The sequence below is a fragment of the Scleropages formosus genome, chromosome 15 (genome assembly GCF_900964775.1).
Source record: "Scleropages formosus chromosome 15, fSclFor1.1, whole genome shotgun sequence".
Lineage (NCBI taxonomy): Eukaryota > Metazoa > Chordata > Actinopteri > Osteoglossiformes > Osteoglossidae > Scleropages > Scleropages formosus.
The window spans coordinates 27,712,616-27,727,680 of NC_041820.1; the positions used below are offsets into that span (position 1 = coordinate 27,712,616).

Here is a 15,065-nt window from a genome sequence, read left to right on the forward strand (position 1 = left end):
TTGTTTCTTTGCTCTATGTCTGTGTTCAAGCGCTCCGTGTCACTGCGTGAGAAGAGCGCTCTGTAAAAAATAAATTGAGTTGAATTGAATTAGATAAGACTGCATGACAAAAGTATTTAGAAACAACAGCAGGAAAGATGTACACATAGTAGGTTTTAAATGTTCAGTGTACGTGGTGCCCCAGCGTTATGTTTGCATGGACATTCAGTGCAGCTGACTGAGTTCAGACGGGTGCACAAAGACAGATTAGGATCATTTCCCCTGCTCAATAGGGCTAAAACACCATCAGGCTCCACAGGACATACATGGCATTCTCATGCACAGGATCTGGGCTGGGTGGAATCTGCACCGAGCCGATGAGCATCGTTTGCGGTTCGAGTGGAGCTCAGTGTGTGAAATTCCACCCGTTGCTTTTGGACAAAGAGTGTCTCCCAGGGTCATCAGCGCAGTGCCTCTATATTTGTACACTGACGGGCCAGCAAGTACATGGGGGAGGGTAGAGCCTTCAAACTCCAACATTTTACTGACTCAGCAGCCAGACATGGCCTGTATTCCCTCCAGAGAGAAGTGTTACCGCAGTAACACAAATCCTTTTCTATTTCATTTGGTTTAGCAGATAATTGGGGTTAGTAGCATAACTGCTTCTTGTTGATAATGTCTGTATTCCGTGTGTTCCAGTTATGTAGGCTCCTTAGCCAATGATTGATTTTCCCGGAATACATTTTATTTTTTCCTTGCAGAGCATAATAATTACTTGTGGTTGAAACCATTGATATGAGAGGGTTTGATGAGCACACAAGAGTCAATACCTGGAGCCATTTTTTCACATGGTTTCACAACATTTTAAGAGGTCAGCAGTAAATAATTCTTCCCTGAATAGACATTGCAAAGAACCCCCGACTGACCTCCTAGACTGGGAAACTGAACCAAAGCAAGCGGAAAAACGTCTGCAATCATACTTCATATTTCAATGTCCAGGGCTCTGCTTTATTTATGTCAAGTGCTGAAATCCCTGTGGATTGTGGATCAGTCCCAGATGAAAGGGACCATACACCTCTTGGAGAACTCCTGACGATGACAAAGCAATTAATCCAATAGTTAAGGCTCAGGTCCTACAGTGTGGCCTGTTGTTGGGGCCCTTTGAATAAGATTCAAAGCTTGCTCTGCTTTAGAAACACATCCAGCTGTAAAAAGGAGTGAGAATGCAGACAAGTTGGCTATGCAGGCTGCTTTGGGTGAAGTCATCTGCCCAGAAAAGAATGAGGTCACAAAAGAGGGACACCAGAGACAAACTGTCAGGAGAGGCCTTATCAAGGCACCCTACTACGGTATCATCAGAACAAGCCTCACTCAACTGGTCCATTTCTCTTTAGCGACCCCTGGCACTCATTGACAACCTGGTTGGTCTCTTGTCCAATGCGGTTCTTTGGTCAGTCCTCACCCCCACCCTCCACTGCTGTTCTTTCATGTGATTATTCACAGGGCCCCCTTGCAGCCTCTGTGACAATTGCTTATTTACAAATTAACCATGAGCTCATACTTAATGGAAAGCATGTATGCTTCCACCTTAATCACTTACCAATGCTTACGATGGCTGAATCAAACACTTTTCGTTTTGCTTCATGGCTGTGGAGCTGCTGCACTAACCGTTTGAGTTTAATGACTGAGGATGTGACATAGACTTGAGAGGAATGCTGCTGACATGTAAAGTGTTATTGTGGAAATCTACCCATTTTGTGGTTGTGGCACAAAAGAAGGCCTCCGTTTCACTGAGGGCCTGTTTCTGCTCTGGGGTTGCTTTTGGGTTATTAGTGATGTATGTTCACTGCCCTGAGGGTTGGCGTGTTCTTGCAGCGTTGGGCTTCATGGGGCCTTTCCCCGTATCTGCCATGGTATGCTGTGCCCACTGCAGGGGTCTAACTTGTTTAAGGGTGCTGCTTTTATCTGGCCTCTTCAAAGGCAACCAATATATTTTGGGGAAAACAGAACCATATGTTTCCGATGCCGAGGGTGACCATCTGGTTTTGTAGCACTTCATGTCTCGCCCAACAACGGGTTATTGAGCCTCAGTTTGCGACAGCCTTATTATATTATACGTGCACCTGAACTGTGGTTCAAAGTGTCAAGATGGAATCTGGCCTTCCCACAATGCCTTGCTCAGCCGGCTATCTGCGTGCCCCTGCTTTACCGCAGGAGGAACAAGCATGGCTGTGAGATGTGCCGCTGCGTGAAGTGTCCTCCCTTCACCTGTGACAAGCGCTGCAGTGACGGCTACCAGCAGAACAAGAAGGGCTGCTCCATATGCCTGTGTAAAGGTAGGGAGGTCCTCCTCATGAATATTCATAAGCATAGGTCACATTGGTGTTCTTCCCAGGAAATTGAAAGCTTGTGCTGATGTCTCCCTCAGCCAAGCAGACTCGATAAAATCCCTGTAAAGGCTCCTTTTAGATTAGATATGCATGAGTCTGATAGCATGAGCTTGTTTACTGACACTTTTCTTGCACCGTGTGTACGTCAGAATTCTCAAAAACACCAAAAATGTTCAAGATTTATAGCTCAGCTGATTTTTTTTTTTACTATGCCATTTTTATCTGCTTTATTCATTATTTCATGGATCTTGTAAATATTTCAGAAAGGAAGTATTTTCAGTTCTCTCAGCAAGTAGAAAGTTAAACAAGCACCTGAACCCAGTAAACGCAACCCTATTTCCAGCACCGCTCATGTTTATTTTGAAGTTTTTGGTCGTGTGTGTTAAGGGCTGGTAAAATATTTATGAAGAAGGGCAAACGGCATTTTTAGAATCTGCATTCTCTGTTTGCTCAGTGTAAAATTAGATATAAGGTAAACAAACATTTTTTCCAGCTTTCGATGGCTCACCTCGCTTTGGCCTGTTATTTCAGACAGTATTTTCTGATAGTAATATTGTTCACAGAGAGATTTTGACACAGATTTAACATAGCGGACCTACTTGCTGCCAGTTTCAGGGCTTATTACGTATATTAATCCAATCCCCCGTTCTGGATAAAGTGCCAAAAGCATAAGGTAATGATTACACTTGTGTGTGGAAGTTATAGGTGGAATATTGGGAGAATAAAACTAAAGCGAAGAGCTCATATACCTTTCTCAAAATCTTTAAGCTCTGAATCTTAGTACAGTGGGGGGTTTCAGTGACCTTGCTGTAACATTGACTTACTCATATCTTTGGTAGTGTGTTTTCATAAATTTTGAGGTCAAACTGTAAACACATTCCTATTCTTGGCTTTGAATTGATGTGTTGCCAGTTTCCCTCACCCTAAGAAGTCCTGGTTATGAATCTATTCTTACAGCTCCTCTGCTGCCTTCCTGGGGCAATTCTGAATCTGAGAACCACTAAACACTTGTTTCCACTTCCCCAACAATAAGCACAGTGCATTTGCCCTATCAGTGGCACAACCCCGGCCCCTACACCCCCCGTGAGAACTGTTCCGTGTGCGTTTGTTTTCAGAGAGCAGCCACCCTCCAAGCACAACCCCACCAACGCCAGCCCTCAATTACTGCCTCACCAGCAACGGGCACCGCTACGAGGACAGCGAGAGCTGGCATGATGGCTGCCGCGACTGCTACTGTCACGGCGGGCGGGAGATGTGTGTTCTCATCACCTGCCCCGTGCCTGGCTGCCCGCACCCGGTGGTCCGGCCTGAACAGTGTTGCCCGTCCTGTGAAGGTAAACTTGGAGCCATGGTAACGGACCCTGGACCTGCTCTAATTACAACCACAACATGAGTCCCAAGCCAAAGTCACATTGAACCTCAGCACCATTCTGATATGCCAAGACCCTTTCCAAAATCAACAGAGTTCTCTCCGCACATTATTGGATGAGTTGGTCTGTTTGTTGTTAAATTATTTACGCAGAAAAGAATGTGAGGCACACTGGAATGCTGCCCCAATTGGCTGGAGTGTATTGCAATGAGCACTCGACAAATTTGTTGCAGTTGTGGCTTAAAAGCAGTTTTGTTCGATTTGTAGCACGGTTAGGGCACTGGGATGGTCTAGATGTGGTACTGGAAAGTTGCGTCCACCATGCCGTCCCAGAACTATTTCAGTGCCACGCCTTTGCCCCACCTGCCCAGTTTGATGCCCAGATTAATGCCAGTATTCCTCTCCCTCACTGCAGATGAGTCGGGCAGTGGCCAGACTGAAGGGATGGACCTTGTGGTTTGCCGGGCACCAGGAGGAGAATTCTATGTGGAAGGGGAGACCTGGAAGCTGGACGACTGCACGCGCTGCACCTGCAGGAAGGGGCGGGTCCTATGTGACACTGAGGTGTGCCCTCCCGCCCTCTGTCAGGCTCCAACCAGGAACAAGGACACCTGCTGCTATGTGTGCCCAGGTACCAACACTGCACTGACTCAGCTCTTGTCCTCTTAACACGTTCACTCCTATGTCTGTTGATCAAGCAGATGTTTTCAAGTTCTGTTTGTGCGTTACCTCATTCTGTGGGTATCTTCTAGCTGTACAAAATCATAATAAGGATCCTTACAGATAAACCCAGAATACCACAGGATTAGAAAAACGCTACCCGATATAGCTTCTCTCGGAAAGGAACCTCAGCTAAACATTATCTAGGCTGTGCAACAGAACAACATTCCCAGACAGGCTTATTTTTTAACATGTGGCTTCTAAAAGCCCTAACTGCATGGTCGTGGAGCTCTACCAAGACCGTTTCATGTCTCGCACAGGCCCATAAAGAGACCAGCTCAAACCAGCTGGACTTTACCTTTGAGAGTCTCTACAGAGAACCACATGTGGACTCTCCAAGTCATCGAAGCTCTACTTTACTGCATTTCATTGGACCCCAACCCATAGACAAACACAAATTAGAAACATATGTCCACCTTTGAGCCTTGGCCTTCAGCTCCTTCAGTTACGCTTGATGACTTTATCATTAGTTCTCCTGTTCAATGCGAGATTGTCACAGACAGTACCTTTGATGCATGCATTTGTCAATTGCACCTGTGTAAACAACTGTAACGGTTAAATATATGTACAAAAAGTACAGCTGACTGCATTCAGTAGAAGTTGAGCTTCTGTCAGAGCTTTCAATACATGGGTTAAGGGAATGAGAACAAGGATTGCACAAAATCGGCAGATAGCGGTTTTGTAGACTATACAATCATGTGCCGCTTAACGACGTTTCGGGCAATGACTAGCTGCATATACGACAGTGGTCCCAGAATATTATAATGGAGCCGAAAAATTCTTATCAACTAGCAACGTCGTAGCCGTCGTAACATCGGAGCACAACGTGTTACATGTTCGTGGTGGTGGTGCTGTAAACAAACCTACTGCGATGCCTATCATATAAAAGTATAGCACATAATATTATGTACAGTACATAATACTTGATAATGATAATAAATACTTATGTTACTGGTTTATGTATTTACTGTACTGCGCTCATTATTTAAGACTGTACTCATTCTACTTATAAAAAGGTTTACTGCAAAACAATATGCTGCGTTATGCTGGCAGCAGCATCATAAATCTCGTGTTTACCGCATCTCTTGCTAGGAGCAATAGGCTATACCATATAGCCTAGGTAGCCTATGTAGTACAGGGGGGCGCGGTGGGTTTGGCCAGGTCCTGCTCTTGGGTGGGTCTGGGGTTCAAGTCCCACTTGGGGTGCCTTGCGATGGCCTGGTGTCCTGTTCTGGGTGTGTCCCCTCCCCCTCCAGCCTTACCCCCTGTGTTGTCAGGTTGGACTCTGGCTCCCCGCAACCCCGTATGGGATGAGTGGTTTCAGATGATGTGCATGTGTGCCTATGTAGTAGGCTATGCCATCCAGGTTTGTATAAGTACACTGTATGATGTTCGCACAACGACGAAATCATCTAACAAGGCATTTCTCAGTACGTATCCCGTCGTTAAGCGATGCATGTCTGTACTTGTATCAGCACTCATTCATTGATATTCTGGCTCGCAGGAGGAAGCGCAGTGTCTTAAGCGCTCAAGAGTTACTTGTCTTGGAGTAGTATCATAATGTAGAGATCCATATTGACACCATCCTCTTGTCCTTGCAGAGGACCAGCTCAAGCCCCTCCTCCCAGTCAACAGCAGCCAATTGGAGTACTGCATCTCCAGCGAGGGGGACATCCTGCTGGCTGGTGACTCCTGGAAGGCCAATGCCTGCACGAGCTGCACATGCATCAATGGCACCATCCAGTGCTTCTCACACCAGTGTCCACCAGCAAATTGCAGAGTGCCTGTGCTGCGCAAGGGCCAGTGCTGCCCACATTGCCTGGGTATGTCCCATCCTTCTTACACTGGACAGGTCCTACAGAACAAGAATAGGGCACAACAGCTGCAGACAGCACTTTATAACTGCTACGGGTATACGCCTTATCCAGAAAGCCAAAGGTGCAAAACCTAAACTCCACCAATCCTGATTCTGAAACACCAGGAGTCAGTGAAAGCATATTCCTGCTGGTTAACATGTGAACAGTACATAGGACAGGAATGGGATAATAGTTAATGAAGTTTATTAGGGTAATATTATAGGGCTCTCCTATGAACTGTATTAAAAGCACCATCACAAGTGTGAGCAATTCCCCAATGAGGGTTTAATGAAACAGTTACAGCTACAAAGAACACATAATGAAATTCATTAAAAATGTATTATTTTAATTTAAAAGGGCAGACTTGTGGGTGGTAAAACTCCCCCTTGGGGTTCATTGGCCCAAATGTAAGCAGAGTCAGCTTTGAGGAACTCTAGGTTGAGCGGCGTCAGTGCCTAATAAAACACCTATTGAAACCATGCCGAGTGTCTTGACTGCAGAAAGAAAGCAGATTGGTGACAGTTTCACTGGTACAACCAGGAAAAATAAGTTTGCCACTGGCAACATTCCATAACACGCAGACTGATCCAAGTGAGAAACATTCACATAGACTTCCTGTCTCCCATTGAATGGCACAACATCTGCCGCATACGTCTGGAAAAGCAAAGCTCCATGTCAGCTTTTCCTTTGCCGAGAAACCCGGCCCGGCCACCTTTGTTCCATTTGATTTGTTACTGCTTCACCTTGCCTTTGTTCTTGTATCTGGGCTGCGGAAAACAACCTGTTATGCAAGGGAGTCCACAATAGTCAGCCACAGGAAGTCGATTAAAACACACAGAAGAGTAAATCCGTGTTCTAAAACCAGCAGGGCTCACCTCAAATCCTGTGGAATTCAAAGTGAATTGGTGGCTCTCTGTAACTGGTCACGTGTTTGTAGCTGCTTACAATATATGTTTTGTGTCATCAGATGTGACAACAACAACAGTTCCAGTGACTGTGTCTACCACGGCAGCCAAACAGAATACCTTGTCTCCGGCAGACAGTGGGATCTGGATCACCACCACCACCGGGATCCCATCTATTGTGGCAGCTACTGGTGAGACAATCTCACAATAACTCTGCACCCCTCCAAAGTACTTGGTAAAAACCATAGTATATGCATATAAGGTGCTGAGTCAAACGTGACCCACATCTGCACCAGATTCTTTAAAATCAGTTACAATAAAAATATTCCATAAAATCTTACAGAATAACAATAAGGCTTATCAGTACAAAATGCATGTCTACAAAAGTCTTTATAAACATTCCAGCTTATTAGAGTTAGGATGGTTTGTAATACTACAGGAAAAAATTTGGAAAAGGAACTACTTTCACTTAGGCTCACAGAGCCACTGGAAGGTCCCAGGGAGATAAACTGAGGTCCAGATCTCCATCATACTCTTCAATCCTCTAGGTGGGAAAGGCCTAAATGAAGAATTCCCCACTCAGACAGAAGTAGTGATGATCTACCAGTCAGCAGCCTGGATCCTTGCTGGCCTCCTCCTGGCCATCGTCATCTTCCTTGTCATTGCACTCCTTGTCAATAAGAAAAAAAAGTGGGTGCAGATGTCCTGCTACAGTGCACCAAAAAAGGTAGGAGCCTGTTGCAGGTACATGTGACCTTGGAAAATGTGCCCTTTCTGACTGAAATTCCTGAAATTTCCTCTCCTTCACTCCAGACGGTGATCCTGCAGAAGCACATTAACAAGAGCTCTGTAGTGTATATGGAACCATCCAAGGAGAACAAGTTCCAGAGCACAAAAAATGACAGTGGGGTCCACTTTGGCCTTGAAGCAAGCTCACCGTGCAGGGACAGGCTAAGTATTCCCAGGGCAAAACTCAGCCAGGGGCCTGGCAGGGACCTGTATTAGGCCTGCTCCAGTGGCCCGTTTCATGGAATATGTTGTCTTCACCCCATACTTTTCCATAAAGATCACAAAGACACAAGTCTGGGATGCTCAAGGCCAACCCCTAAACAGACAAGGAGCTTTGGTTCTGCAGGAAAATCCATTGCAAAAGAGCATTTTGTTGACTTTTAATATACCAGACTTCAAAGTTGGGAGCTTTAAGACCCAGTTAATTTTTAAGGGATGAACAGGAAGCCACACTCTCTGGGAGGACAGCAACGGGACAGTGGTTCAGCTTGGCACTGTGGATGCTGCTGAAAATTCTCTTCTCCCATCAGCCGAAATCAAGCCGAGTGGTGACTGGATACTAATAAAAGCAAATATGAAGTGCTTTAAGATATATGTGGCTCCACATATCTTGCTTGTATATTTACATATGTGTAACATGTTATTTTTCACACTCACTTCTCAACTACCGCTGCTGAAATCTTGCTGGTGGCAAGTTTTCAAGCTGTGAACACCTGACTAAACATTCCCCAGTGACTCCCAAGAATGGAACTTTCAATCTTTTATTTCAACCAAAGCAACAGCAACCAGTTAGGAATTCAAACTGACCTATGAGAGTGATGAAGGACACGAAACACTACTGAACCCATGTCTGCAGATATACTGTACATCCTGCACTGTTAGCTCTCCTCAGCTCTTTGTTTTAGGCTTTGGTTCCTCATCCCCATGAATTTTATACATAGCACAGAAATAGGACTTTGAAAAAGACCTGAAACTGGGTGTTTAACTAAATGATGGAAAATGACATTGCCACATCTTCCTCACATAAGGGAGCCATGCTGTCCATCATCTCCATCAAGCTGAGAAGCCAATAATGAGTACCTAGGATCTTGTTTTCAATGTTACATATAAAAACCCCTGAAGAAAACAGCCGCAACTATTTGACAAGATCAGTTCCAGAGGAAAATTTGTGGAGGGGTGCCTCACCTTTGACATCTCACCAATTCACAAAAAATTGATTGATAGGAGAAATATTTTATAATCTTTCTGAGAGAACATCTTTACATAGCGTTTACTATTTATTTACATTTATATATTATTGGTTGTTTGATATTGGCTGTGTGCTAATTTGTTTTTGTCATCTTTTTGCCTGAGATGTTTTCAGGACTTAAAGGAAATTAACACAAAAGACTAAATTAGCTCCAGAATGCAGTAAGATGTTGAGGCAGCCTCAGACCTAATAGTTTTTAAAACACAATATACTGTATATAATGCTGCTGCAAAAAGTTGCGTGTGAATGAAAACTTCATTTAAAATGGCAGAGATTTCCCTAGTTCACTACTTCCATATTAAAAGACCCAAAAGCTTACAGCAGCAATGCTTGTGAAGGTCTGAAGTCAGACCATAACTGTTTCGGGAAAACGGCGCCTAACCTTGTCTGACCGTAGTGTACATCACACAGCAATGCATGTAATGCAGCATACATGTGTAACATTAAAAAAAGGACTAGAAACACTTAGAAACAGTAAATCAGTATGCCACCATATGGAGCACTAAAGAACCAAAATCCAAGACTTAAATATTTGTTTTTATGAAAAAGATATGAGGTCTTTGTGAATGAAGTACAGTTCAGGCTTTGTGTTTGTAATTTCTAAATGTATAAAGAGTAGATTAAAGTAGCATACAGAGTACCTTATTTATTTTTTCACATAGCTTTATTTATTAATATTATAGTTTAAATGAGTACTTTCTGGCAAGTAATCATTGTAGTCAAAGCTGCTGTATGTAGTAGATACTATACACCATTTCCCACCTGTATCTGCTTTGCTATTTAGGCTTATTTATTTTCTCAGATGGAAACTGTAAATACCCCTCTTAGATGTTTGAACTGTAACAGTGGCCTTTATTTTCTTGGAATAAAACAGTGTGGATAATAAAGCTTGTCTTCTCTTATTAGATTATGAACCAATAAAGACCATGACAGGTCATAGGTGGAATTAGTGCAGTCATATCACTCCAAAGATGTCCTTTAAGTGTCCTCCAATATTTATGTGTAACTTCATACTCGTACTGTAACTCCATTAAGTACTGTTAACATTTTTGTTTAACCGCCCCGTGACAAGTAATTAAATTCCCCACAAGGTGATTTGAATTGTAGTAGTAACAATCATTATTTTTAGTATTTTTACTTGTTCAAGAGACCTATAATTTTACTCTTTTACAGTTTCATCAAGGGCACGCCAACATATCTTTAGCCATTATGAGATGCACTGAACCACAGTTTGAATAGGGCCTAATGAGCTACACACAAAGACGTCCATAACACATTCATTTACAACAATATAAATCCTAAATGACCTCCAACCACACTGAATTCCCACTAAGTTTAAAGAAAACAATGAAGCTATGAAATACTTCCCTGACCAAGGCCTGGCTGTTTCATTGAACACACAAGTGAAATTTCCAGGGGCCAACTGGCCTCAATTGGCCTTGCATTTATGGGCGTCTGACTTTCCACACAGAGGAATGAACGAAAGAAATCTGGTAGCGAAACAGATCCCACTTCACTTAAGTGCCGCACCCTCCTCAATGGGCCACCATCTGGCTCTTGGGACATCTTTTCCATTCTGTAAATTTTATTGGTTCACCCTCACATCTGGACAAATGGTGGATATAAACAAGTCATGTGGGACCATGAGTTCAGGACCTTTCCCCCAGATAATCAAAGCTACAGGTCTGAACCATCCTAAACACATCACCGTTTGGATCTTTACGTGATTCTTACTGCTTAAGTTCATGTAATGATCACAGCAGCATGTATATACACTTATACCCTGTTATCTGATCTTAACTCCTGAAAAACAACCAAATATCAAAAAACCAAATTAGAAAATTACTGGTTCCAAGACCATCCCAAATTCACCCCAAAACCACCCAGAAGGATGTATAATATCATCAGTAAAAAGTAGTGCAACATATTAAAAACAGAATGAATAATACTAACGATGCAATTTTACTTTTTCACATTTTCTTCCAGGAAAACCATTTACAAAAAAAAAAAAAAAAAACACTTATTGATTGCTTTCAAAAAGTTTTTTTGGAACTGCACAGACAATTTTCTTTCATTTCATTATATTTTATCTTCAATTTTGTAAATAAGTGCAGAAATTAAAAAGTTATTTCATACTCGCTTTGGGTCTATATTGTAAAGGCAAGTTATTTACACAGTTTTTTCAGGAGAGCCGTGCCTGGACCCCATGAGCATGATGTGCATATAAAAGAAATTTTTAAAAAAATAACAATTCCATAAACTTACTGACAGTGTGCATGGACTGGCTTGAGGAAGAGAAAGGCTATATTTCTCATTTAAATAAAGAAGAAGAAAAGCAGGGGTGCAGTGGGTTTGGCCAGGGCCTGTTCTGTGGTGGGTCTGGGGTTCGAGCCCTGCTTGGGCTGCCTTGCGATAGACTAGCATCCCGTCCGGGGTGTGCCCTCTCCCCCTTCAGCCTTGCGCCCTGTGTTGCTGGGATATACGCCTTATCCAGAAAGTGACCTCGCTCAGGACACACAGTTGTAGACACTGTGTGTGTGAGAGAAAGAAGCAAAGTAAAGCACAATAGTTGAAGAGAGATCATGCAAACACAAATATGAGTACGGGGGCCAGACTGTGGAGTGCCAGAACACAACTGAAAGCATGGGTACACAGTTCCAACAGTGCAGTGTTTCTCACAATCTTACTCACACAACTGCATGCTGCAAATTTTCAAATGTGATCTCAGGTTACTACAATGGACCAGATGGAAAGTGCACAGACCCTGACATCTCAGAATGGATGAATGAAAATCTAGACCAACTAATGATAAGCTGTATTAACTGTAGACTGGATAAGCAGAAAAACTGGACACTGGGAGAACAAACAACAGGGGATGAGTAATTCACAGATAAAAATGTCAAGCTCACACTTACATGACCAAATCTTATACTGTATCCTTCATTACTAAACACGTAAATAAGTCAACTACAAGATGATTCCCATAACTTCAGGGCAGACACATTCCTGTTTGCTGGACCTGTGAGTACACCATGATGTATGCACTTGAGAATGAGTTAGGAAACCATAGCTATTTCCAGGAAGCCTTAATGGATACTTGAAGTCAAGATTCAGGGGCAAAACTGGAGAACAGGAAAAAATAAAATACAAAAAGGCTTAGATCATGAACTCATACCCACAGGTATTCATGGAAAGTGGTTCTACTGTGCACACCAAACAGATTATATTCACTACTTGCACTAATCTCTTTGGAAAAAAGAGGAGGATGCTGGAGTCCTAATCCCTCATAGACAAGAAGAGACGTAAACCTTCATCCATTTCAAAGTCTATGTTACAGGTGCGAGGCAGCCAAGGCAGAAATGTAGGTTTTGGTTAAAGGCGCTCCCTCTGTAAGAAGAGCACACCAATGGTTTTACAATAGCCACAACACAGGTGGTTCACCAATTTGTCCCTAACTTATACAACTGAGTGCAGATGATTGCTGCTATTACTCTACCACTAAAAGTAGCTGGTTCATAACAGATAACAAGAGGCCAGTGGGGCTCAGTCCAAAGAATCCCAGGAAGTTTAAGCAGCCAAACAACATCTCCAGTGAATCTCAAAATGTGTCTCACAAGTGCTGGTTTCAGTCAAAGTGCCAGATATTCACTCCCGGTTGACACGGGCCACAGCTGAACTTGTCCTGTGCAGAGAGGACAGGCTGCCAGGGACTGCTGTATCAAATTCTTTATTGTGTTGATGTAATTTTAACAAAGATTCTTTGATTTCATGACAACTTACCATGTCATGTAATTAACATTAATGATGAAAAGTATCCGGTTGTTAATCCAACATATCATTGCCCAAGTCTGCAATGACCAAGTAGTTATCTTTATTACCTTTTACCTCAATTGATCTGATTTTTTGTCAAAGCAATTTGCACCGTTAAACTTTTTAAACTGATTTACCCATTTTGATAGCAGGGTAATTTTTACTGGATAAAAGTAAGCACCTTGTATAATAAATAGTAAAACAGAAGGAAGATTCAAACCTGGGTTCTTAGAAAAGCAGAAAGTGACAGCTTTCACCATTACACCCCTGTTGGCCCCACTATCTCATTTAGCGCTAGTTATGTGAATTACTACAAGACAGCAACTATACTGCGCACACATTTTTATTTTTTAAATTTATATCACATAAAAATAAAAAATAAATAAGAGCTATTCAACCCACAGACCTGGAGAGCTAGCATTTTTCCAGTATTCCTGGTGCCAGCTGAGAAAGGTTAAAGAATTTAGTCCAGACAATAAGTTTACCACTCAGCCAAAACAAAGAACTTCCTGGACTGAGCCCTACTTAAAAATACTGTACTGAATATTTCTGAAGATGTGGAACCAGGGTCAAAAAGTAGCATTTTACCTTATACCCTCTGTGGGTATAATAGTATACTGCTGCTCCAACCCACCACCTAAAAATATGAGACAGTATCATCAGAAATGACAGCACACTTTAAGGCAGGATTATTAGGACTTGGTAACAGAAAAACCCGTAAGAGTAGCATCAAGAATTACTCTTGAACTGAGGTTTTTACAAAATGTTAAACTTATGTGTTCTGCCATGTTAATCCACTACCATTTTTTTTTTTGGCAATGTCATAAGACTGGTGTATGTATGAGGTTGAGATTATGAAATGTTTAAACTCACACGCATGACACAATAAACAAACAGCCAACATATTACCTGTGGTCCATTAAATGGTCAATAAAACCACACAGAATCAGCTGAATTGGAGAAACAGCTGCCTGAAAAACATTCCTGGCCAGGGCCACACATTATGTTCATTTCATAAATGTGTGCTACAGTAAGTCAAGAACTCCTTCGTGAGAAACAAAAATCTGAAATATAGCAGTAAATGAACTCTCCTTTTACATTTTTGGCAAAATATAAAACTTTTAATATGTAACAATACATTATTTCAATCAAATTTTCTCCCAAACCAATTTAAATTCCTTTTAACACAAACGATGGGAGGAGGAAAAAAAGAAAAAAAAAAAAAAAAAAAAACTTGGCAAATCCATACTTGTTACCCAGAACTGGAAACGGTATGCAATTAAAAGGAAGGCTGAAAAATTGACTGCACTGGAGCTGGTGGAGCAATACTAGAGCACATTCAATTGGCACTTCAGGCTTCATCCTTTCAGTACCGTTACTGGCTCCATTCAAGCAGGTTACACAACCATTAAGAAGATTGCACTTGCAGGGCAGCTTGTCCTCTGGAAATGGCCGTCCTTTGGTTTACAGGAGAATCTTGTAGTAGTCATCCTTGTAGCTATATAAAACTACAACAGCGACTCTGACAAAAAAAAAAAAAAAAGTCACCTGTGGTGAATATTTTGCTACTAAAAGTAACAAAAACCAATATCCACTGAACAAGAGGGTCCTGATTCTCCAGAAGGCCCGAGTTTTTCCTCCATATTAACAAAATAATTTCACAGCCTAACCATTTCCTGTCCCTCTACTTGTCGTTTACACCAGACCAGTGAGGGGAATATTGGCTGCAAATCACTAGCAATATCTCAGCTGCTTCGATGCTATGAATAATGCAGGCTCACCTAACCAGAAATTTTAACTCATATTTGTGTCATGTTCATGCTGTAATTGTCTCATATCTACATCCCCTTTGTAGGCTCATACACTAGTGCGTTCCAATGTTTATTACTGAGGTTGACGTATTTCCTTACAGCAGGCTCTATTACTGTTGCAGTGGTAAACAGGTAATCTGGTACGCATGTTCCGATCCTTGGAAAGTGGAACAAAACACAATATTGA

The 15,065-nt window shown here is 42.3% G+C and overlaps 2 protein-coding genes across 2 annotated transcripts in view; one reads left to right on the top strand and one right to left on the bottom strand.

The window, feature by feature from the left end:
* Positions 1–10,242, top strand: part of LOC108928292 (cysteine-rich motor neuron 1 protein) — a 34,468-nt gene extending 24,226 nt beyond the window's left edge. Inside the window, exons 9-15 of the mRNA XM_018742175.2 lie at positions 2,194–2,315; positions 3,485–3,703; positions 4,154–4,369; positions 6,060–6,281; positions 7,282–7,410; positions 7,768–7,946; positions 8,033–10,242. Coding sequence (XP_018597691.1) covers positions 2,194–2,315; positions 3,485–3,703; positions 4,154–4,369; positions 6,060–6,281; positions 7,282–7,410; positions 7,768–7,946; positions 8,033–8,224 — 1,279 coding nt within the window. The 3' untranslated portion in view covers positions 8,225–10,242. The remainder of the gene's footprint in view (positions 1–2,193; positions 2,316–3,484; positions 3,704–4,153; positions 4,370–6,059; positions 6,282–7,281; positions 7,411–7,767; positions 7,947–8,032) is intronic.
* Positions 10,243–14,306: 4,064 nt separating this feature from the next.
* Positions 14,307–15,065, bottom strand: part of eif2ak4 (eukaryotic translation initiation factor 2 alpha kinase 4) — a 35,549-nt gene continuing 34,790 nt past the window's right edge. Inside the window, exon 38 of the mRNA XM_018742184.2 lies at positions 14,307–14,589. Coding sequence (XP_018597700.1) covers positions 14,532–14,589 — 58 coding nt within the window. The 3' untranslated portion in view covers positions 14,307–14,531. The remainder of the gene's footprint in view (positions 14,590–15,065) is intronic.